Source organism: Lytechinus variegatus, chromosome 16 (assembly GCF_018143015.1).
Source record: "Lytechinus variegatus isolate NC3 chromosome 16, Lvar_3.0, whole genome shotgun sequence".
In the NCBI taxonomy this organism is placed as follows: Eukaryota; Metazoa; Echinodermata; class Echinoidea; order Temnopleuroida; family Toxopneustidae; genus Lytechinus; species Lytechinus variegatus.
In genome coordinates this window covers 18,486,336-18,510,463 of record NC_054755.1, presented here as the reverse complement: position 1 = coordinate 18,510,463, position 24,128 = coordinate 18,486,336, and the positions used below count along the sequence as shown (strand labels likewise).

At 36.8% G+C, this 24,128-nt stretch overlaps 2 protein-coding genes across 2 annotated transcripts in view; one reads left to right on the top strand and one right to left on the bottom strand.

Moving 5' to 3' along the window:
- Nucleotides 1-498: 498 nt before the first annotated feature.
- On the bottom strand, nucleotides 499-7,092 carry LOC121429582 (GPALPP motifs-containing protein 1-like). Its single transcript, XM_041626683.1, has 5 exons — nucleotides 6,977-7,092; nucleotides 5,071-5,729; nucleotides 4,268-4,432; nucleotides 1,765-1,941; nucleotides 499-821 (listed from the first exon to the last, which is right to left on the bottom strand). The coding sequence occupies exons 1-5, from the start codon at nucleotides 7,005-7,007 to the stop codon at nucleotides 663-665; spliced, it is 1,191 nt and encodes a 396-aa protein (XP_041482617.1). The 5' UTR covers nucleotides 7,008-7,092; the 3' UTR covers nucleotides 499-662.
- Nucleotides 7,093-7,147: 55 nt separating this feature from the next.
- The window catches only part of LOC121429581 (deoxyribodipyrimidine photo-lyase-like), a 35,421-nt gene continuing 18,440 nt past the window's right edge, over nucleotides 7,148-24,128 (top strand). Inside the window, 11 exon segments of the mRNA XM_041626682.1 lie at nucleotides 7,148-7,227; nucleotides 7,793-7,879; nucleotides 9,145-9,250; nucleotides 10,499-10,565; nucleotides 10,568-10,693; nucleotides 12,088-12,233; nucleotides 12,908-13,090; nucleotides 13,643-13,801; nucleotides 14,371-14,569; nucleotides 17,201-17,353; nucleotides 19,798-19,919. Of these exon segments, the coding sequence (XP_041482616.1) occupies nucleotides 7,797-7,879; nucleotides 9,145-9,250; nucleotides 10,499-10,565; nucleotides 10,568-10,693; nucleotides 12,088-12,233; nucleotides 12,908-13,090; nucleotides 13,643-13,801; nucleotides 14,371-14,569; nucleotides 17,201-17,353; nucleotides 19,798-19,919 (1,344 nt within the window). The 5' untranslated portion in view covers nucleotides 7,148-7,227; nucleotides 7,793-7,796.

Here is a 24,128-nt window from a genome sequence, read left to right as displayed (position 1 = left end):
AATTAAATTAAACTGGGAATCCATGGCAAACCACATGTAAATAAGTATCTATAATTCAATGTTACAGAATCCAAATCACGTTCTGTTTCACATCCACAGCAGTACTATGGCTGAGAAGTCCCATACCCTTGCTTCATTAAAAATTAGATTAGATGTTCATTCAGATGACAAGCTATAAAGGCTCCCTCTTGTGGTAGATTTTGTCCAACTACAGGTAAACATTGTTGTTGCCATGTAAGAAATTGTCATTATGCTGAGGTGAATTCTTGACAGGGAATTTCAGAGAAATGACAAACTACAAGGACCCCCTCTAGTGGCTGATTTGTCAAAGTACAATTAACCTTTATCCTTGCCATGCAAGGACTAGTCACTGAGATGAGCAGACTTCTAAAAGAGGTGACAGTCTACAAGGGCTCCCACTAGCGGCAGATTTGCCAAACTACAGGTAAATTTTGTCGATGCCATTAGAGAACTTGTCATTGAGACTACATGTAGGTTACTTCTTGACCAGGAGTATCATGGTGATGACAAATATGGCTCCCTCTTTGTTAAATTACAGGTAATCTTTGTCCTTGCCATCTGAGATCTTGTCATTGAGCTGAGCAGGCTTCTTAAAGAGCTTTATGAAGATGACAAATCAAAAGGGCTCCCTCTTTGTTCAACTACAAGTAAACTTTGTCCTTGCCATGTGAGAACTTGTCATTCAGTTGAGCAGACTTCTTGATGAGAAGTTTCCGCTTGGCCTCATCAAACTGGTTGACATTGAGGTCAAGGTCACGATCAAATGGTCTCCTTTCAACTGGCTTGTCCTTATCCTCTTCCTGTATCAAAATAAAAGAATTCAAGTTTTTTTTCAAAAACAATACAATCTACTGTACTCAGGCTGTGGAACAAGCTCACGCTCTTCTAAAACTTGTCATGTAATTGAATTAATTCATCAATTCAATCAAAATTTTAAGACCCATAATTTTAAAATATGCTGATGACATATTCACTGGACTTAGACTGATAAGGTCACAGTGAGGTACCTACTTGCTCTCTCTCAAATGAACAATCCTGTTTCTTTCCACCATTCACTTTTTGATATTCTTGCCAATAAATACATAAAAAAATCATAATTACACTTAAATGTAGAATACGAAATTACATTGATACTTTATCTGAAAATGTCAACATCAGTGAATAATGAACCCCCCCCAAAAAAAAATTGTAATCACCTCACAAAACTTTTTGAAATTCTAACAAAGCATTTATGCTAATCTATTATGTAGGTATAGCCTTACAAGGGGGGGATACAATTCTTACTCAATAGATAAAAATGAAAATACTGTAGTCTCAAACTCCCAAAGATTTCTCATGACTTTGCTTCATATTGAAACTGTACCAACAGCATCTATTTCATGACACAAAAGCCAATATAATTTTCTACAGATCTTAACTAACTTTATTAACAAGCATATATTTGAAGATATGCAGAGAAAGGCTTTCTTTTTGTCATATTGTAATAAAGTAGCTAATGTGTCATATTTCTTGGCGAATCTGTATCAAAAAGTCTCCATTATTAAGCAGGGTTGCCAGTGATCACAAATAAACAACACAGAACAAATCTGAAGTGTGTTTTAAAGCTGAAATTGAAAGAGCTCACATACCCTTATACAGAAAAGGCTAGGATAAGCTGAAAATAAAAAACAAAAATAGCTGGAATAAGCTACAAAAATGAGCTCTTAAACCCTGATTAAAATACTAAAATGCAATAAAATTTACCAGTTTCCTCTTTCGATGTTTAGTATGCATGTCAACCAAACTCTCTCCTCTCTTTGTCTCATTGTGTTTAGCAACCATCTCCGCTAGTCTCTTGTCTCTCTGTGATATCTCCTCTGGTGCGTCGTCTTTCCGACTCCTCCCTGCTTTCTCTTCCATCCTTCTCTTCTCTGCTCTCTCCTACAACGTAATGAAATTTAACATAGATGACAGTCGTCGTAACAATCTACATGTACCTATGTACCTATAGAATGATTTGAATTCTGAGATCGTAAATAGTAACAGTATAAATTCATTAAAATCAAATCTAGAGAAGGCCTGGAAAACCAAGTTTAATCGTTTCGACCCCAACACAGAATTTTTATAACTCGTCCAAACACACGCATCCATTGTAAAACTGTTGAGTTTAAAGGAGAATGAAACCATTGGAACAAGATAGCTTGTGTGAAAACAGAAAAATCAAAGAAACAGATCAACAAAAGTTTGAGAAAAATCGGACAAATAATGAGAAAGTTATGAGCATTTGAATATTGTGATCACTAATGCTATGGAGATAGCAAATTGGCAATGCGACAAAGATGTGTGATGTCACTTGTGAACAACTCTCCCCATTACTTTAGTATATATTTCACTTGAATTGCTTCTTTTATCACATCTATCCATTGATCATGTGTTCATTCTACATGAGGGCATGTAATACATATTTTTTTAGAATACATCATGGATAAAGAGTTTGTATCATCATAAGAAAAAGCAAAGAGACATTTTGAGGGTATTTTATAGTCCACCAAAGGGAAAGTTGTTCATCAGTGACATCACACATCCTTGTCGCATTGCCAATGTGAGGATCTCCATAGCATTAGTGATTGCAATATTTAAATGCTCATAACTTTCTCATTATTTGTCCAATTTTTCTCAAACTTTCTTTATTCTTATTCTTTGAATTTTCTGTTTCTACACGAGCCTATTTGTTCCAAAGGTTTCATTCCCCTTTAACTGAGGATGAGTTCAAAGAAGATGCAGAGGGGCAAATAATTCTTCTATATTTTATGCCCAACATCAAGGTAAAATATCAGTTCCAACAGAATCTGATTGAATGACATCCCAAGTCTTATTTTTCTAAACACATGAATACATACTGATTACTGATAATGCTATATATAATTTCCATTAATTTTTAATGTACAATAACATAGCATGTTTGAGTAAATGCTTTGCTCGAGGGCGTAGGTGCTGTGTGTTTTGTTACATGTAGATGCCTTAAACCACTCGGATATGGCACCTTGTGTAGATCTGTATATCATTGGATCGGAACACTTTTCATAAAACTATATCAAACACAATATTTTCTTAAAATTCACCAAACTTCTACCATGAATACATGAATACCTACCAAAATTTCTTTTTTATGATATCAGCTTTTGATTGCACCTCTCTTTGCCTGCAAAATATTTTGGTCACTTGAAAATGGTATTGTCTTTATACTGAATGTGTGTTTTCTTTGGGGAAAAGTTGGAAAATTTACAAAACCGATCAATTCATTTTAGCATATTTGGTGGTCTGGAGAAAAAAAAGCCTTTGAAAATGTGTTTTGGGACATTTTTCATCATATTTCTATAAAAGTTACCACTGGAAGGTTGTTGCAAAATTTTAAGTGCATTCGGTAATACAAGGCCGATTGGGAATACAATCACTCACTAATATATGCCAAGTGATTCTGATAGAAAATGGGTCATTGCTGAGAAAAGGAGCATGGCACTCCTGCTGGGACAAACTGTCCCACATGTACATACCAGAGCTGCCAACCTGAACAAGAACATTTCAGTATTTTCAAGGCTGAAAATCAGTATTTTGGTGAGGAAAATAGTATTTTCACAGGAACACCATAGGACAACACCTAAACTGAAACTTTAGAAATCAGTATTTTGCATGAAACCATCAGTACTCTTCTCTATTTTCAGTACTAAATACGTAAAATCAGTACTAAATACGGAGAATCAGTACTACCGGTACTCGGCAGCTCTGACATACTTATCCATGGTAATTATCTTCATTGAGCAGTTTTATGTAAATGAACCAGATCTTGTCTACAATTACAACACCATATCCAGCATCAGCTATGACGAAGAAATGTATGGGCCCATGCACAGGCATAGTAGAGTCACCGTTGTCCCCAGACGATTGGGCCCATGAAATGCTTTGTGGTGATCTGATGCTGGACATGCGCCTGAGTTATATAAACCCTGCTGTTATTTCATGACTTTCCCATCAAAGCAGTGTTTACTGTGCAGGGGCGGTATTCTGACACAGAGGTCCACTTTATCTCTGATAAAAGAAGATATCACATCTCAGATCAGATCAATGAGATATAAAAAACCTGAAACTATCTCCAAATCAGCATTCTAAGAACGATTTTTATCTTCATTTTATAAGACAGCAATATTAAGAAAGGCCTAGGGTTGGCCTTCCCACAAAGAAATCAAAGATCTTTCTAACACCAAATCACCTTTTCCTTCCTTGCTTTATCTGCAGGGGTATCAGTCCACTCTGATCTGTCCTTTTCCTCCGGTCTGGCCGTCTTTCTGAAGCTCCTAGGTCCAAGACCAAAGTTAGAAGAGTAGCCGGGCAATTCCATCATCCATGTCTCTCTCTTGGGCTGCTGTGGTTTATCCTGTCATTGGAATAATAATATCAATAATCAGTTTTTATACAACAAAACTAAAATCAAATCTCTTTTTGTTCAATCTAAATACCAGATTCAATTCAAGTTTTGGTGGTTGTATCTATTTTTCAATAGCAATGAGGCACAATACTAGATTACTGTATACCTTTAACGGTATCAATAACATACCGGTACTTCACTTACATGTACATGTAAGACCAAAATTTTCTGCAAGATGTTGAAATGGTAATGTTATCCCTGTGTTTTTATTTCTTATTACTTTTATTTATTTTTTATCTATTTATTTATTCATTTTTATTTTGGGGGGGGGGGTTGCATCTGTGGATGTTTTTTAACAAACTAGATGCTGCTATGCAAATTAATTGGAACTCATCATTACTGTCATGATGACTTCATTATCACCACCACCACCACCACAATCACCATCACCATCAACATCATCATCTTCACCATCATCATCAACACCACCAGTACCATTGATCATCAAAATTTTAGTATCCACCTCGAAAGCTTTTAAAGAAGTATATATTAGTAATAAATTTAACTTATGTGACAAGCTCCTTGTAAAAAGTGCCAGAGAACATGCATACATTGGATAAATGTGGAATCAGTATTCCAGTAAATACCTTATTTTCAAGCTTTTCTTTCATTGCGGCTGCTCGTTTCTCAAATTCCTCTGCCGCTGATAATGAGTAGACTCCATCACTACCTGGTTTCAAAGGCATAGGTCCAATCATTTCATCATCCTCCTCCTCCTCATCATCATCCTCCTCCTCCTCATCATCATCATGACCACTATCTGAAGGCTCTGCTGGCATTCTGTTGCTATGGAGACCAGGCGGAAGAGATGGACCATAATTTCTTACATGTGAGTCTGACGTTGAATCAACATCATCTGTGTGCTCTTGTTTTTTATAACCAGGCGGTAATGCTGGTCCATATGCATCATCATCATCATCTTCAACTTGCTTATCATGAGCATTAGATGGGGTAATTTCATCATCGCTTTCACCAAAGTCGTTGTCGCTGGCATCGACATCGAATGCGTTCCATCTACTGTAATCTGGCGGAAGCTGAACACCAAACTCATTCTCAACACTTTCATCCTGTTTAGTTTTTGCTGGTAGTAAATGGGGTGGCAGAGCAGGTCCTATTTCCTCCTTTCCGTCATCATCGTCGCTTTCATCATCTGCCTTTGGCTTCCCCAGAAGGTGTGGAGGTAATGCAGGGCCTACCACGTCACCATCGTCATCATCTTCATCCATTTGTGCTTTACTGCAGAGGCCTGTTTAAGAAATTAAATAAGGAGACGTGTCATGGATTTCCCAAAATAAAATGAAAATGATTTAATTTAAGTGTTCAACTTTACTTTACTAGAATCTAGATCTCTAACTTTAATCATCAGTAGAGGCGCACGGCCAATATTGGAGACTGTCTCCTATGTGGGAGATTATCTCCAATATCAGAGACTTTTGTAAAGAATTTGGGTATCCAATTTCAGAGACAGTCTCCAGTTTTGGAGACTAATTTTCTTTGTTTACATTTGCGGCAAAAGGATTACCTTGGCAGCAAATAAAAATGTGATAAGCAGATTCCTCATGAAAATTTACACCTTTTCACCGTCTACTTTAAAAATTCACCGTCTACGTTTGTTTTGATAAAGATTTTTGTTGTCATCCGCACACAAACAAATGGGCTTCTGACCTCAGCGAGACAAAATTTTGGGTGGAAAAAATTGTGTTTTTGTTGGTGTTGTTTCTTTTGTCCTTTTGCAAAGCAAGTCTCCAATGTGGGAGATTGTCTCCCCTATTAGAGTCTCCCATATTGGCCGTGCGCCTCTACTGATCATGGAGCATTGTGGCCCAGTGGATAAGTCTTCTGACTTTGAACAGCGGGTCGTGGGTTCGAATCCCAGCCATGGCGTAATTTCCTTCAGCAAGAATGAAATGTATCCACATTCATTGTGCTGCACTCGACCCAGGTGAGGTGAATGGGTATCAGGCAGGATTAATTCCTTGAATGCATGAGCACTGAGAGGCAGCTCGAGCTAAAGCCGGGGTAATAATAAAAACAACGCGCCTCGGAATAGAACATTTTTCTAGATAGATGGCGCTATATAAATGCCTATTATTATATTCATAAATCTAACATTATTTAATTATTGCATTAAGGATGACTGAACATACAAACTTTAATCTATCACTAAAGATTATCTAGAATGTTACATAAATTCATAAATATAGCTCATCCTAATTCTTGAAAATGGAAGTCATGGCATGGATGGAAGGAACTTGCCTGCCCTCGGTTGCCTACTACTAGGCCTACTCGTTATCGGAAATAGCATTTGATTGACGCCGAAACTCCGGCATAGCTATACCGGTAGGTCTAGTACCGTACGGTAGGTATTGCTGGACAAGCCACTTTTGTCTCTGAGTGACTCTTGAGATATTCTCGCCTTATTCTTTCTTCACGATACTACTTGCGTTCACGAAAAGTAAAAACAATCAATACAGGGAAGTACTTTTCAATTACCTGGTGGCATAGCAGGACCATAGGATGTCATTTTGTTGATTTTTCAGAAAAGTTGCATTCCTCACAGCAAGCAGTAGAAATTATGCATTGCGCAAGCGCTGAACATTTCTCATGAATATTCATAAGATTATTACGTAAGTGGTTGTTTTGCAACGCACGCGATCGAGGGACCACAGATCCAGCCACAGATGCTGCATGCTGTGACAGTGTGAGTGTGACTAGTGAGTTCCTTTGCTTTTCACAGTTTTAAGGTAAATAAATATTCTTATATTCGAATGATATGTACTTCGATGTAGACACTTAAATTGGCATTATCCATTAATACCAGTCCATTCGCTGCCATTTATTTCTATTTCGTCAACGCCGCGCTGGTGTGACTTCTTTCCACAGACCACACTCCCATTTGTTGTCGACTTTGCACATACACAACCACACACGAGAAGATCACGAATTTGTGTTTGATTGAATTGATCTTTATTGAAGTTTTTAGTGACTCTGCTCTGTCTCTGACAGCAGTTTTAGGCGGTTTGCAGAGAAGACCTGTCCTGTACATCTGCATCAAGTGTTTACTGGTTAGAATCTGAACTGAAGTTCAGATTTTAACCAGTTCAGTATTAAAAAAGGTACAACTTTTACTACAACTTACAAGACATGTAGTACCTAAATGAAATAAATCTAGATTCTTGGCTTTACCTTTTAAAAATAAAGCCCTTTATCAGTATCTAACATGTCATTGGTCATGAATCGATTTTACAGATGTATCTATAATTTTAAAAAAAATTATGAGTAGAAGATGGTTATTATTTTCTTCCACAGGTAAATGATCAGTTTTTCTTATCAAGGACTTAAGCTTGGATACCAACAACAATTTTGTAAACAGAAGAAAGTGGTGACTTTATACAGGTAGAATACGGTACCTTTTCTATGATTCCTAATCCTATATTTCAAACATTTGAATTCTTACTTGTGTAACACTGGAATTCCATCTGCTCTCTTTTATAGTTTTAGTTGTTTTAGTTCTTGTTTATTTTACTTCTTTGTTTTGTTCGTTCTCCTTCAATAATTTTTTCATTGTTTCTTTTTTTGTTCTTGATTCTTTTGTTGTATTATCTTTTTCCTGTATGTACTATAATTAGTGCAATTTATATTCATTCTTGGACTACATGTAATAGGCCTACTTATTCTACTACCAGTAGTACTAACCTAATCTCCCCTTTTCTGCCTGTGCTTCTACAGAGCCTTTACTTCTACGATTCTCAGAGGGCATTCACACGCTCGCATTTTGCGTCAGAATGATGCAGTTTGATCCTGTGAATGCAAAACGGCGTATAATTTGAAATGTGCAATTCAAGTTTGGTATCAAGGTGTCTTCCTGTGACGACATCTCGGGGGGGGGGGGGCACTTACATTGATGAGTGGATACCATGCGCGACCAAAAAAACATGTAAAAGGGATCCTTTCATGATAAGGCACGTTACGTACGTAACGTGATAAGGGTGTCAAAAACACAAAAATAATGAAAAAAGGGTATCTATTTCGCTAGGAAAATTACGTGTTTAGGGTCGAATTTGCGGGGATGATAAAACAAAATAGAAATGTTTTATAAAGGATGTCCTTTTTGTCCCAACACTTCGTGTTTAGAGTCCGATTTGCGCGAGGTGTAGAAGGTGGGGTCGTACTAGACCAAATAAGGTAAAGCCAACGACCGAAGTACCCGTAACGGGGACAACATTCAACAATGGCGGAGCGAAACAGCCGTGTGAATGCTTTGACCTCAAAAATGTAATTCTGGGGGCGGAGCTTACGGTGACCTTTCATTGTAGAAAATTTTGCCATCTTCAGCTCCGTTAGCAAATTTAAGCGATGCGCGATGCACTGATATGAAGCCACACTTCATATCAGTGGGAAGCGTTAAGTCGTAGAATTCCTGAATCCTCCCGAGCCGTGTGAACGGAAGATCTAGCGTCATTACAATTCGGCATTTGCATTCAAATGACGCAAAATGCGAGCGTGTGAAACCCCTCTAAGTAACACTGCAACTACTGCCGTCACTGTTAATTTGATAGGATTATTGTTTCAATATTGATTTTCATCATCAAAATTACTATTATTTTCACTGTTTCCCCAATTTTGAAATTAATTTATCTTTATTTTGTTTGACCCAACAGATTATTTTCGTCTCATTCATTCTGTTTAATTATGGGAAAAGATGGTGAAACCTCCAAGAGATCGCATGAGGGTCAAGACGATGGTGAAAAGGGATCTGTTAAAAAGGTGATTTAGAAATTCTAAACCTGAGACTTCAAGAAGAGCCCCTAATTTCTTGTGACAACTGAAAACAGAAAAATATTCGCATATTTCAGAGACAATGTGCAATTCACAGAAAACACAATTTTCAGGCCTTAAACACTGAATTACGAAAAATACAGTGATTACTGAAAATAATGAAATCACTGCGAAATTTCAATGAAACAGAACTTATGGTAAGTGAAAAATCTGTTGACTGGAAAATATGAGGCTATCCTGCAAAACCATGAATACTGTATCTATATTCTATGATAAACTTATCAATATTTCTCTAAAATTGTTTTTACTATGAGAAAAAAAAATTGAGCTGCCATCTATAGAGACAGTAGCGGGGGGCACTCATAATTTCTGAATGGGGTGTGCCTCATGAAAATCTGAAATGGGGGTCTAAGGAACTGACTACAATGGCAAAGTACGGGTTCTTGAGAACTAGATATATACCGGGTCTACGGAACGGGATCGCGGCGCTGTAGGTATACAGTACAGTGCACGCCAGGCGCTGTGCATGCGATAGCCATGCACAGAGCTAATATGGAGGGAGATGCGAAGCCGAACGTGCATCTCTTGCATCTGGCGCTTGATTGACATTTTCAGCAGGGATGGCCGGGGAACTGAGATGTCTCGTAATGGGGGTCTTGCGAGCGGGGCTGGGCGGCTACTGAACTGAACTTTTGTCATTCAGTGTATCTAGAGAACTGAAAATTAGGTCTGAAAATGGGGGTCATCAAAGCGGCATGTCCCTGTACTACCAATATATATGAGCCCCCCCCACCCACTGGGATGGTAGTAATCAGATTTTAAAAAACAGAGAGGTGAATGATATTAGAATATTCCCAATATATTTTTTTTTTTTTGAAAGAATCAGTTATCAAGAATGTATTTCCATTTATTTGAATGTAGGATAAAAGAGCACTGTTGATTGAATGCTTTGATCACATGCTTCAGTGCCATGGCCGGGATTGAACCTTAGACTTAAACATGTCTAGTCAGACACCTTTTTTTTGTGCACACCTAGTTACCAATAGTGCATATAGCATTTCCATTTATTTGAAAGCAGGATAAAAGAGCAATGCAGATTAAATGCCTTGCTCATGGGCATAGGTGCCACGGCCGGGGATCGAACCCCGGACTTTCCATGTATAGCCAGGCGCCTTAGACCACTCGGCCACGGCACCTCCACAGACCTCTTAATATCGTGTTTGTCTCCCTCTATAGGTGAAGAAAGAAGAAAATGAAGCCGAACCCCAAGACCTTCAGGCCAAGGTGGCCAACCTGCGTAAGGCCGCGGGAGCTCAATCTTAAACTTCAAGTTCAATAAGAAGAGGGTGAGGATACTGTCTGATACGATGGACACTGCTGATGACAATCAAGGCATTGTTTACTGGATGAGTAGAGATCAGAGAGTCCAAGGTAGGCCAGAGTGGGGTGTTTCATCGGTTCAATGGCATTTGCTCCTGCAACAATTACTCCTGGGCAATTCCATTAAATAATAAAACTTTTTGTACATCCGACCCCCATTTTTCTCCAGTTTTTCTTCACTTTATAAACTGACCAAGTCATGGTTATTTGAGTGCATTACAGACTGTCAAAAGAACTAGAAATCAGAGACAGAAAATTTCATGAAAGTCCCACATAGAGTGGGTCGGACTTGCATATTTTATGGACTTGCCCTCCTATAGGAAATCAACATGTTAAGCAAACATAAACTCTAACCTCTAATCTAACCCCTTACCTAAACCTAGTCCTCATATCATCCTGAACAAACAGCCTATCACAACCCTAATTCTATCATAAGAGAAATTTGCAAAGGAGCAATAGACCAGTTCGGTATTACCTCATGGGCAATTTTGGTCAAATGACCTTTTATTTTCTATATTATGATAGGCAGATTTCAAAGCAAGATATTATTGTATTCCTGCCTTACATAGCAGATATTGTCTAGACCAGGTGACTAGAATGAAAACTCTAAGAAAATAAATTGTTGCATTTTTACTTTGAATGCATTAACAAGTTGCTATAACAGTGTACTTGACCAACTGTGAATGTTACTAGGGACGCATTGTTGTTTATTTGTGGATCTAATAAAAAACAAAATTCCAAAGATATGATTAATCAAGACATCATAGTAGGTGCTTATCTCATTAGATATTAAAGCACCATGTCACTTTGAGTACAAATAACCTGATGAACATGCACAGAACGGAAATCCAAACTGGTTTATTATCGCAGGAGGAATGTTGCGTGAGCGTTTCATCAACATTTGTCCCCTGATTGGCTGGAAAGCAATGGTCTCCGAATGTTACTCTAGTCAGAGAATAAAGTGGTGCTCTTGGTTGCAGTGTTTAGCAGTCAGTAATGATTGGGGGAGGTAGTGTATTGACCTTAGAAGAGCTTACTGAGCAAAGGCACCTATGGCATAATAAAAAAAATGAATTAAAAAGAAAAGACATGAAACAAGGATTCAGATTTCAGACCCCAGGCATTAGGCACATTATCAAAAGTCAAAGCTGTATCTTTTCCTGAGGAAACTTGCAAGCAACTTTTCATTACAAGTCATCACAGTCACATTGATCTAGGCAAGGGCTGCTTTTAGAGCTATTTCATATTGGAATCAGCCTCCCAATAGATAACACATATATTTGTTTACTTATAAGTTCATAATCTTTTTTTTTAATCAAGTGATAACTTCACCATCTCATCAGTATAGAACAATACTGGCAGTCGTTTGTGATTTGTACTTCCTCCCCCCTTCCTAAAAAAAAGAAAGAAATTGTTTATACATGTACCTTTATCATATCTTGCAGATAACTGGGCTCTGTTGTTTGCTCAACGTCTTGCGATGAAGCAGGAGGTCCCTCTTCATGTTTGTTTCTGTCTTGTTCCCAAGTTCCTTGATGGCACCATCAGACATTACAACTTTCTTCTTGAAGGTCTCAAAGAAGTCTCTCAGGTAAGGGATGTTCGCTTAGAAAACTATTTGATCTTTTATTTAATTTCAAATTATGAATGGCTTACAATACAATAAACTTTTGAGTTTTCATGTTTAAATTGATTGCTAAATTTTTCATAGCTTCTTTGTGGTAATCCTATTTCAGGAACTAAAGCTCTTAAGTCTAGACTGTAGTGTAAGATAGATCCGTGTGATTAAACAATGAGGTACGTAACAAATGTGGACTGCTCTGTATGATCACTCCCTCTGTGCTTTTCATAATGACCCTTCTGGTGATAGAAGGGTAAGTAAGAAAATCACCTTGGATGATAATTTAAACCATCATCCTTAGGAGCCGTCAATATTTGTATAACACCTGACTGGATATGCCATGGAGGCTCTCCCAGGATTTATGAAAGATCATGGGTAAATTCTTATATTTAGAGTACTTTTCATGAAATCGGTTCAATTATTGTATTTCAGGAGGTCCAACTCTTGGCAATTCTGTTTCATCTCCTGGCAATTCTGTTCCATCTCCTGATCAGGTATGCCAATAATGTTCTTCAAGGATCTGTCGAGAATCATGGGTTAGGAAGCGTGCTAACATCCCTCTCTCCTGTCAAAGTTCATTGATCATTTTGAAGGTTATTTCTAATGATATTTCTGTCTTTTTGTTTCTGTTCAATGTAATTCAGGAGCTCCACCAGTTGGACATTCCGTTCCATCTCCTGACGGGGTACGCTAAAGATGTCCTTCCGGGATTCGTCAAAGGTCATGGGTTGGGAGCCGTGGTTACAGACTTCTCTCCTCTCAGGACACCCAGGCAATGGGTCAACGATGTCAAGGAAGAGCTTCCGAAGAATATTGCATTCTGTCAGGTAAAGTGTAATGATGGTGGTGATTGAAGTGGTGGTGGTGGTGGTGATGGTGGTGGTGGTGATGATGATGATGGTGGTGGTGGTGATGATAATGATGATGATGATGATGGTGGTGGTGGTGGTAGTGATGATGGTGATGATGATTGTTTTGTTGGTGTTGGTGGTGGTGATGGTGATGATGATTGTAATGATGATGGTGATATTGATGATTATGATGATGGTGATTGTGGTGTTGGTGGTGGTGGTGATGGTGATGATGATGATGGTAATGGTTAGGATGATAATGGTGACGAAGATGATAATGATGATGCAGGTTATGATTATAGTGCTGAGTAAAATGATAATGGCATCATGATTCTATTAAATACACTATTTTAATCCTGAAGGGCAACTTTAATCTGTTGCCCAATTTACACCCCACAAAGCCAAATGGTAATTGATTACTTATGTACTCTTACAACTTGTGTTTCTGTCATGAAATTGGCTTTAAAAAAATCCTTCGACACGGAAATCATCAATTCATGAAATATTAATTCTATATGCTATGAATAGGTTGATGCACACAATGTAGTTCCTTGTTGGGAAGCATCCGAGAAACTAGAGTATGGCGCCCGAACAATCCGTCCAAAGATCACCAAACATTTGACGACATACCTCACTGAGTTCCCTCCAGTCGTCTGTCATCCCTTCAAGGTCAAGACCAAAGCAGAGGTGAACATTTTCTTGCCATTATTTTAACAGCTAAAGATAAAAATTCTGAAACTAAACATTGAATTTCCTGAAATTCAGTGGCATTACCTGGAATCTGAAAAATTTGCTTTTACATAAGGCTCAGCCTTATACCTTGGTCACATTTGCTCTACGACGGCCGTACTGCGAGTCGAAAACAGCCGTTTTATTAATTTTGATTCAAACCACCATATTATGTAGCTGGTACACAAAATGTTAAAACAGCTATTTTTGAATCGCTGTGCGGCCTCCGTAGAGCAAATGTGACCGAGGTATCACTGCCACTCTTTGTACTTAAATTTTGTAGAGTAAAAAGTGCTTCATTTTTTTTCTGTTTTCGTTGCTAGCTCCATAACACAATGGAATACACAAATCAAGCTATGTATATATCCCGATTTGTGTATCCTATTGTTTTACTTTTTTTTGTAAACTTGTATACATCAGTATTTATTTAATGTATTATAAATGCGTTAGAAATAAGATTGAACAATTTTTAAATGAATGAAGTTGACTTGATTTGAAATGATTTTAATCTCTCTACTTTCTAACAGCCCATAGACTGGGAAGCAGCCTATGCTAGCCTTGATGTAGACCAGACCGTTAAACCAGTAGACTGGGCAAAACCTGGGACATCGGAGGGTATGAAGATGCTGGATTCTTTCACCAAAGAGAGGTTGCGATACTTCAGTAGCGCTAGGAATGATCCGACAAAGAACGTCTGTAGTAACCTCTCTCCTTGGATCCATTTTGGTAAACATTGCAATTCTTCTTCCTCTTTGTTTATTGTCAGAGTTTATTTTATTTCTCATAATGACTAATTCTTTTTAAAGCATACAGATTCTGTAGGCAAGATCACAGTCCCTAGTTTTCTTTGATACAGAAAACACTGAAAAAAATCATGTAATTCAGGAAAAATGTGTAATCATATGACACCTAGATAGATCTTTGTCATTTGATTGGTTGTTTGATGTCGATCATTAAGCCCATTTTCCAATGACGTCATCATTGGTGCAAGTTTGGATCCATACGATTTTGTCCATTGCATGCTCGCTGAGAACACAGGCATGACACGTAGAGCAGAGTGCACGTGTTGGATGTAGGCGACATTCAACAGACCGTGCTCGCACTGAATGCTGATTTGCAACCAAATTCATAAAAAGTGTCAAATGACAAGGATCTCTTATTTAGGTGTCATATAAATCAAATAATGAATGTTCTTTTTATTTGTGCAATGGACAGACTACTTCGCCCCATTGAATGGATTACTACATCTTTCTCCTCATGAAGTATTTTATCCATTGCACTCAAAAGCATTCATTATTTATGTATTCCCTGAATTTCATGGAAGGTGAAAAGATTGAATTTTGAAAAATGCAGTGAAAATCATGAGTATCAAATCAAAGTCCGATAAATATAAACTGTAAGTAAATAAAAAGCTCATCGAACATGTTCACAGTGTCTTGCATGTGTTTGCCAAGCTTTATCTGCATGGAATTTTAAGCTTTTTCTGAGATTTTTGTCTCACCTGCATAGCAGTGTGAGACTATAGGCGCCGCTTTTCCGACGGCGGCGGCAACATCAAATCTTAACCTGAGGTTAAGTTTTTGAAATGACATCATAACTTAGAAAGTATATGGACCTAGTTCATGAAACTTGGCCATAAGGTTAAACAAGTATTACTGAACATCCTATTAGAGTTTCATGTCACATGACCAAGGTCAAGGGTCATTTAGGGTCAATGAACTTAGACCATGTTGGAGGAATCAACATCAAAATCTTAACCTGAGGTTAAGTTTTTGAAATGTCATCATAACTTAGAAAATATATGGACCTAGTTCATGAAATTTGGACATAAGGTTAATCAAGTATCACTGAACATCCTGCATGAGTTTCACGTCACATGACCAAGGTCAAAGGTCATTTAGGGTCAATGAACTTTGGCCAAATTGGGGGTATCTGTTGAATTCCCATCATAACTTTGAATATTTATGGATCTGATTCATGAAACTTGGACATAATAGTAATCAAGCATCACTGAATATTTTGTGCAAGTTTCAGGTCTCATGATTAAGGTCAAAGATCATTTAGGGTCAATGAACTTTGGCCGAATCGGGGGTATCTGTTGAATTACCATCATAACTTTGAAAGTTTATTGGTCTAGTTCGTTAAACTTGGACATTAGAGTAATCAAGTATCACTGAACAATGCGTGTGCATTTCAGGTCACATGAGCATGGTCAAAGGTCAATGAACTTTGGCCGAATTGGGTGTATCTGTTGAATTACCATCATAACTTTAAAATTTTATGGATCTGATTCATGAAACTTGTACATAAGAGTAATCAAGTATCACTGAACATCCTGTGCGAGTTTCAGGTCACATGATCAAGGTCAAAGGTCATGTAAGGTCAATGAACTTTGGCCATGTTGGGGTTTTTTGTTGAATAACCATCATATCTCTGTAAGTTTATTGGTCTAGTTCATAAAAAGTGGACATAAGAGTAACCATGTATCACTGAACATCTTGTGCGAGTTAGAGTAGTTTTCAAAGTCAGCACTGCTGCTATATTGAACCGCGTGATGCAGGTGCGACGGCCAGAGGCATTCCACTTGTTGTTATTTACGATTTTTTTTTCATGTTACATGTCACGAAAGATCATGGAATGTGATATTCACACCGAAGAATGATATTTTATTAAAGAAAACGGAAAACCATTCATTATACTTTTTTATGTCTGCTGGCATAATGGGGCTTTAAAATATGTTATCCCCATTAGAAAAATAATACCAATGTGTTTGGTATTTGATAATGGGTTTAATGATAGCTGATAAGATTGAAGTGGTCAGTGTAGTAGATGCTCTTGCATTAATTTATAGATTAATGTAACCTACAATTCATCGTCTATGTTGTGGTTCCTTTATAAAAGTTGATTATTGCAGATTGGTATACCAGGCAAGCTTACATAACATTTTCTTTTAAAAATACCCAATTAATTTGTACATATCCAACTGAAAAAAGGGAAAAGTCATATAGGAGTTGCTCCAGCGCTAATTATGAAATGGCTTATACAGTGGAGTAACTTTTTTTTCATGTGTTATAATGAATCAATATGATAAAAAACAAACAAAACTATATCACTGATTTTAACGATAATAACAATAATAACAACAACAAAAATAAAACATGACAACGCAATGTATACAAAAAAGCAGGTTATAACCATGTACAGATATACATATACATATTACAACCTAATATGATGACAGTCATCTTGTAAACTTCTACATGCTGAAAACGTAACATGATATTATTTTACAGACTATGACAAACACAAAGGAACTTGCCGCAAATATTTTTATTATATTTCATTTTCACGAAATAGGCCAATTGTCAAGCCAGCGTGCTGCCCTCATTGTCCGTCTGTACAGAAGTCGCTATAGTGAGTCCGTTGCTAGCTATTTGGAGGAGTCTATCGTCAGGAGGGAACTATCCGACAATTTCTGCTTCTACAATGACAATTATGATTCTATAGAAGGTAGTGTGTGTTGTTCATTTCCCCCAATTTTCCTTGTGTTATTCAATTTCTCCATCTCTTAATTAATCAACTCTGTACTAAATGTCCGGTTCCATGATATTTGCTCTGGCGACAATTGATCTGCTGTAAATTCCACACGCTAATGGAATAACAAACTTAAACCCTGGATTAAACATTATGCCCTACCCTAAAACCCAACATTAAACCTTATTGAAACCCCAACCCAACACCAATTGTCGCCAAAGCTAATGTAATTTTACAGAGTGGACCTGTATTCTCAGAAGAGGTTTCAATTGTAGCATGGGACTATGAGGATTTGTTTTATGGACTATGAGGATTTGTTTTATTATCCCGCCTCCCTTTTAGTGCCCTTTGCCAAAAGTGCGCTTGGAAATGGATTTTTCTTAGTTTATGTGATAAAATATGAGAAATTATGTAGTATTTATTCCCTTGATGCATTTATAGCACCTATAGGGCAGCTCGGCTTTAGCCAAGATGATACAATTGTAATATTTATAATAATCTGCATTTGGGTCATTCCATGCCAATTCACCCAATGAAAGTGCAATTTTGCACCCGACCCTCTCAGAATTCGTTGTAAATTGGTATACATAAAATTCACCATGGCCCAAGCACAAAACCAAAAAAATTAGTCAAATCGGTCCATCGGTTCTCGCGCTACAGCCCGCCCTTTTCTCCTTGTTTTGACAAAAATGGGTGTGACCTTCAACTTTCAATGGCCATTGTGTCGTAACGTGTTGACCAATTTTCACGAAACTGGTACCATTTAATAGGAAATTCAGAGAGGAATCCAAAACATGCATCAAATAATGTATTGGAGCGATTTATAAGGTCTTGACCCTTGACCTATTCTTTGACCTTAAATTTGACCCCCGGACAAATAATTTTTTGACTTGATTTTCGTGTATGTTAATTATTTGTATGATATTGACAAAATATGTTAAAACCAATGATGATATTTTATTTCTTCACCTTTAAAAACTTCCAAAGATATCATGAAATTTCACTCTAGTCCCACATACTGATATTCATGTTAGTAAAGTGTTCACCAGTTACATGATTTCTTCCAATCTTTAAGTCACAGTATGCAAACACATGATAAGAAATTAAGCTCATCAGTTCACAAATGAAACATTAAACATTTATGCTCATGAATAGGTATCTGTTTAGGCATTTTTATGTTCAGCAATATATATCATATATGTATATTAGGGATCCTTAAATAAGCATATACTCAACAATTTGATGATAAAAGTACCGGGTAAACACTTTACTAAGAAGAATATATACATATATGATATATATTGCTGAACATCAAAATGCCTAAACAGATACCTACTCATGAGCATAAATGTTTAATGTTTCATTTGTGAACTGATGAGCTTAATTTCTTTTAATGTGTTTGCTTACTGTGACTTAAGATTAGAAGAAATCATGTAACTTTTGAACACTTTACTAACATGAATATCAGTATGTGGGACTAGAGTGAAATTTCATGGTATCTTTGGAAGAGTTTTTAAAGGTGAAGAAATAAAATATCATCATTGGTTTTAACATATTTCGTCAATATCATACAAATAATTAACATACACGAAAATCAAGTCAAAAAATTATTTGTCCGGGGGTCAAATTTAAGGTCAAAGAATAGGTCAAGGGTCACGACCTTATAAATCGCTCCAATACATTATTTGATGCATGTTTTGGATTCCTCTCTGAATTTCTTATTAAATGGTACCACTTTTGTGAAAATTGGTCAACACGTTATGACGCAATGGCCATTGAAAGTTGAAGGTCACGCCCATTTTTGTCAAAACAAGGAGAAAAGGGCGGGCTGTAGCGCGAGAACCGACGGACCGATTTGAATAATTTTTCTGTTTTGTGCTTGGGCCATGTTGAATTTTATGTATACCAATTTATAACGAATTCTGAGACGGTCGGGTGCAACCACTGGGTGAATCCAGATGGAATGACCTGCATTTATAAAATGCCATCTATCTGGAAGTAATCTTTTCCGAGATACACTATTCTTTTTATCCAAACTTTAGCTCAAGCTGCCATTTCCGACGCTTTGCAGTTAAGGAATTAATACTACTAGGTACCCATTTACCTCAGCTGGGTTGAGTGCAGCTTTTTGTGAGTAAATTTCTTGCTGAAGTAAAACATGCCATGACTGGTATTCGAACCCATGACCCACTGATCAAAAGACAAGAGAGAGTCATGACAATCCTCCATTACACCCCATACATGCTTAATATCACTTATAAAGTATATGTATTTTAGTAGCTGGGTTATTTCAGTTGACCTATTATTGTATGGAGTTGAAAATAGTGATATCAAGATCCTAGGTCAGTATTAGCTGGGGGTGGTGCGGAAGTCTGCATTGTTCTTACTTTATGATATGATATGATTGTTGCCAATTTAAGGAACAAATGAGTGGGCCAAGAAGACTTTGAAGGACCATGCAAAGGACAAGAGAGAGTATGTATACAGTAGAGACATACTGGAAAGGGCTAAGACTCATGATCAGCTTTGGAACAGTGCACAGGTAATCCCCCTTTATTACAAATATTGGTCCGGTTTCACAGAGACCAACAAATGTACAATTTGTAGAACAAGTTTGCTATCAGCCAGTCAAATTGAATGATTTCAATATTATACACAGTGTCATCTATTGATGCCAATGTTTAGAAACTTTTGCATGATGCATCATGGGAAAAAGATAAAAATAGCTTTGATTCAAATCAGGAATGCCAGCAAGGTGATAAATTCATTTGATAGTCAAAGAAGCAGGCATTTTCTCGTGTACATCAGTGCATCAGGGTTTGCAGTCAGCCGATTTTGTTGTTTGATTTTACCTGATTGCAAAGAAACCATGATTGCTTGTAAGCAAGCAACCAGAGGACCAACAGCTTAAGGTCCTCTTTTATGGACCTGGTACTGAGGATTAATGCCTACCAAAGGGCACAAGCACCACCTATTGGGAATCGAACCCGGGTCACTGGAATACGAATCCCCCGCTCTACCGACTGAGCTATCGCGCTTCCCTGCATTGGACACCTCAATGTTCTTGATGCATGATCAAAGTATGATAATGAAAAATGATGATATGCAGTATTTATAGCTAGTAATACAATGTTTCTAGGTGTAGCATTATCGCAGCTTTAGCAAGGCTACCAATCAGGTGCTAGAGCATTTAAGTATTTATTTCTTACTAGGTATCCATATCATTCATCTAGATGGGGAGTGATAAATGTATATGAATACAAGTGCTGTTGTGGGATGCGAACCCCGGACCTTGTAGAACAAAGTTCAATGTATGATACCTCACATACAGACCAGAAAAAGAACATTTCAGTATTTTTAAAGCTGAAAATCAGTATTTTGGTGAGGAAATAAGTATTTTGAAAGAAAACCATAGGACTACATGTAAAGCTGAAACTATCCGTATTCTAATTTTTCAGTACTAAATACTGAAAATCAGTACTACTTGGCAGCTCTGCACGTACCAAAATTATTGGCTAGGACTGTTGACTGTCTGCAAGCCAGATGATAGAAGGTCCCATTTTCAAAATCTCTTTGGTATGACTCGGCCAGGGATCAAACTCACAAAGCTTATTTGCATGAATTGATAGTAGTGCTATGTCGGGCAACACCAAAGTGGTTTTTGTCAGTCAGGGTTGTGCTCAATTACTTTCTACAGTTATAATTACGGATTTGAAGAAATTTTCAATTACGATTACTTTTCAGTTGAATTACCCTTTTTTTCAATTACAATTACCAATTACTTTTGGTAGATTACACTTACAATTTCAATTACTTTAGAAAGTCATAAATAATTTCAATTTGTATTATGTATGTACTAGCCCCATCCATTGGTGCTGAAGCAGTTGAAATTAATAGGCAGGGCTCCACACTAACCCGTTTTTTCTACTGGTCCAACCTATTCATGTCGGACCAGCAGATACCCAGTTTTTCAAATTTTTACTGGTCCGAACCTAAAATCTACTGGTCCCAAAAAATAAAGAAAACATTAAAAAAAGGCGCAAGTTTATTTTTCTAGCCTTTCGTTACCCCCCATAAAACGAAGGAATGAAGGTCAAAAAGAAAGCAAGACAGAAACAAAGAAAGAAAGGAAGGAAGGAAGGAAGGAAGGATGGAAGGAAGGAAGGAAGGAAGGAATAAAAGAAAGGAAGGAAAGGAAGGAAAAGAAAGAAAGAATAAAAGAAAGGAAGGAAGGAAAGGATGGAAATGAAAGAAAGAATAAAAGAAAGGAAGGAAAAGAAAGAAAGAATAAAAGAAAGGAAGGAAGAAAAAAAAGGTCAAGAAAGGATAGATGTGAAGAAAGGAAAAAAAGAAAGAACTAAAGAAGGAAAAAAGGAAGGAACGAAATTAAGTAAGAAAGAAAGAAAAGAAAAAAGAAATGAAGGAAAGAAATGAAGCAAGCAATACAGAATGAAAGAACAAATCCAGAAAGTAATAAAGGAAAGAAAGAATAAGCAATAAAAAAGAAAGGATAAAAGGAGAGATGGAAAGAAGGACAAAAGAAAGAGATAAAGGAAGGACTGAAAGAAGGAAGAAAGGAATTAAGGAAGAAAAATACAGGAAAGGTAAAATGATAGATAGAAGGAAAGAAATAAATAAAGGAAGGAAAGAAGCAAGCAGTATAAAAAACGGAAAAGAATAGATGAAAGAAAAAAAGACTGAGAGACAAAGAAAAGTAGGAATGAAAGAATAAAGGAGAGAGAGGAAGCAAGCAGTAAAAAAATAAGAAAGGAAAGGTAAAAGGATAGATTTAACAAAGGGAAAGTACAAGGCAGATAGAAGAAAGGAATGAATGAAAGAGAGGGCTGAAAGAAGGAAGAAATTAAAAAAACAAAAAGGGTAAATAAATGATGGATGGAAGGAAGAAAGAAACAAAGAATGTAACAAAGTATGAAAGAAAGAAAGAAAGATAGAAAGGAAGGAAGAAAGAACGAAAAGAAGAAAGGAAGAAAGAAAGAAGGAAAGAAAGAAAGAAAGAGAAAAATATTTTTAAAGGGTAGAAAGAATGATAGAATGAATTAAAGAAAAAAGGAAAATAAAAAAAGACAGTAACAAAAAATAAATAAAAGAGAGGGAAGAAACAAAGAAAGATTGAAAAGAAAGAAGGAAAGAAAGAAAGGAAGAAAACAGAGGAAGAAAGCTAAGACTATCATAAAATATTTATCAGTTTCTTTTTTGGCTCAATTAAAATTGCTACGAAAGAAAGTAAAAAACCAAGTGTATCAACACACACATAAATGCATATGTGGGGCTAATATGTATTCAGACGATACCACCCGAAACCCGATCTGTTTGAACCAAACAGTAGTGAAAATTTACCCTTTTACTGCTTACAGATGACAGAGTTACTCCAATTTTTAGGAAATATGGACATTATAAGAGCCTTTCATGAGTATGAACCGTGAATTTTGACAGTTCTGTGAGAGATTTCTGCCAGAGTTTAGCCAAGCTTCGTTCGCGCAGCCAGTAGAGAATTTACCATGTGGGTTGTGTACGTATGGCCGTGGCTGGCTACATGTACACTGATCTACTCTAGTAACACTTACGTGCGATTCATTCTGTGTGTATTCTGTGTGTGAATGACAGAATTTATCGGGGGGGGGGGGAAATGGTTTGCAGTGAATTTGACCATTTCTGGAAAACTTAATTGGCCCAACAATGGTTTTTATTACTGGTCATGTCGGACCCTTAAAATCTTGCTATTTTTTGAAAAATTACTGGCCCGACAATGATATTTTTTACTGGTCATGTCGGACCAGTAAATCTTCCTATTTCTGAAAATCTACTGGCCCGACAGCGATTTTTACCGGTCTGGGACCGTCGGACCGCCGCTAGTGTCCAGTCCTGCTCTATGGCAGCCGTACGGTAAATCGAAAACAGCCGTTTAAAAATGTTTTGTACCAGCTAAATGATAGTGGGGTTTAAATAAAAATGAATAAAACAAGTGTTTACGACTCGCCTTGCGGCCGCTGTAGAGCAAATGTGACCAAGGTACAAAAGTCATGAAATTTATGAATCATAAATTAATTCAGTTTATTTTTAAACAGTAACTGAATGTAACTAAGAGTAATTGACAGTAATTGAAATCAGTGACATTTTCTTTTCAATTACAATTACTTTCCTTTAAAAATTTTAAATAAAATTACAATTAGTAAAAAAAAAATGTAATTAATTACCTAATTGGATTTTAGCCTTAATTAATGTTATCTACACATGTTAAGATGGTCTATATAATACACTGGGATTCTCTTTTGATATTGCGGAGAAAGTTATGAATATTTTTTAAACAGAATTATACACAATTGCTTTCTCACTACTGCCTGTACTGTCTATGTATGTTTCTTGCTTCCATCTATGTTTTTGTGTGTATTTTGTATGTAAACATGCATTTGTGAAGTCTAAAACATGTCACTTTATTTTGTGTCTTTGAAGAGTCTTTATCACTATTTTAAGAATTGCATGTAAAAAAAAAACAATGAAAAAAATAATTTGTCCTCATTCTCAAAAAAGCTAAGGATCGCTAGAATAGAATGATGGAAATCACACTTTTCCTCCTTTTTTTCAGTGTCAAACTTATCAAAGATTTTAATCTTTCTCTACTTCTCTGTTGCATAATTGTTCATATCTGTACTGTACTTTCATGGACCTGGTCACTGAGTATTGTCTATTGTGACTGGGGGTACTGTGACAATGCTCAGCACCACCAGTAACA

Bases quoted from the DNA above. Each gene is read 5' to 3' on its own strand.
- LOC121429582 (XM_041626683.1), bottom strand. From the start codon at position 7,007: ATGACATCCTATGGTCCTGCTATGCCACCAG. The intron at 5,730-6,976 runs GTAATTGAAAAG...TTTCTTAAACAG, and splicing joins TGGTCCTGCTATGCCACCAG to GCCTCTGCAGTAAAGCACAA. The intron at 1,942-4,267 runs GTGATTTGGTGT...ATTACGTTGTAG, and splicing joins ATAAAGCAAGGAAGGAAAAG to GAGAGAGCAGAGAAGAGAAG.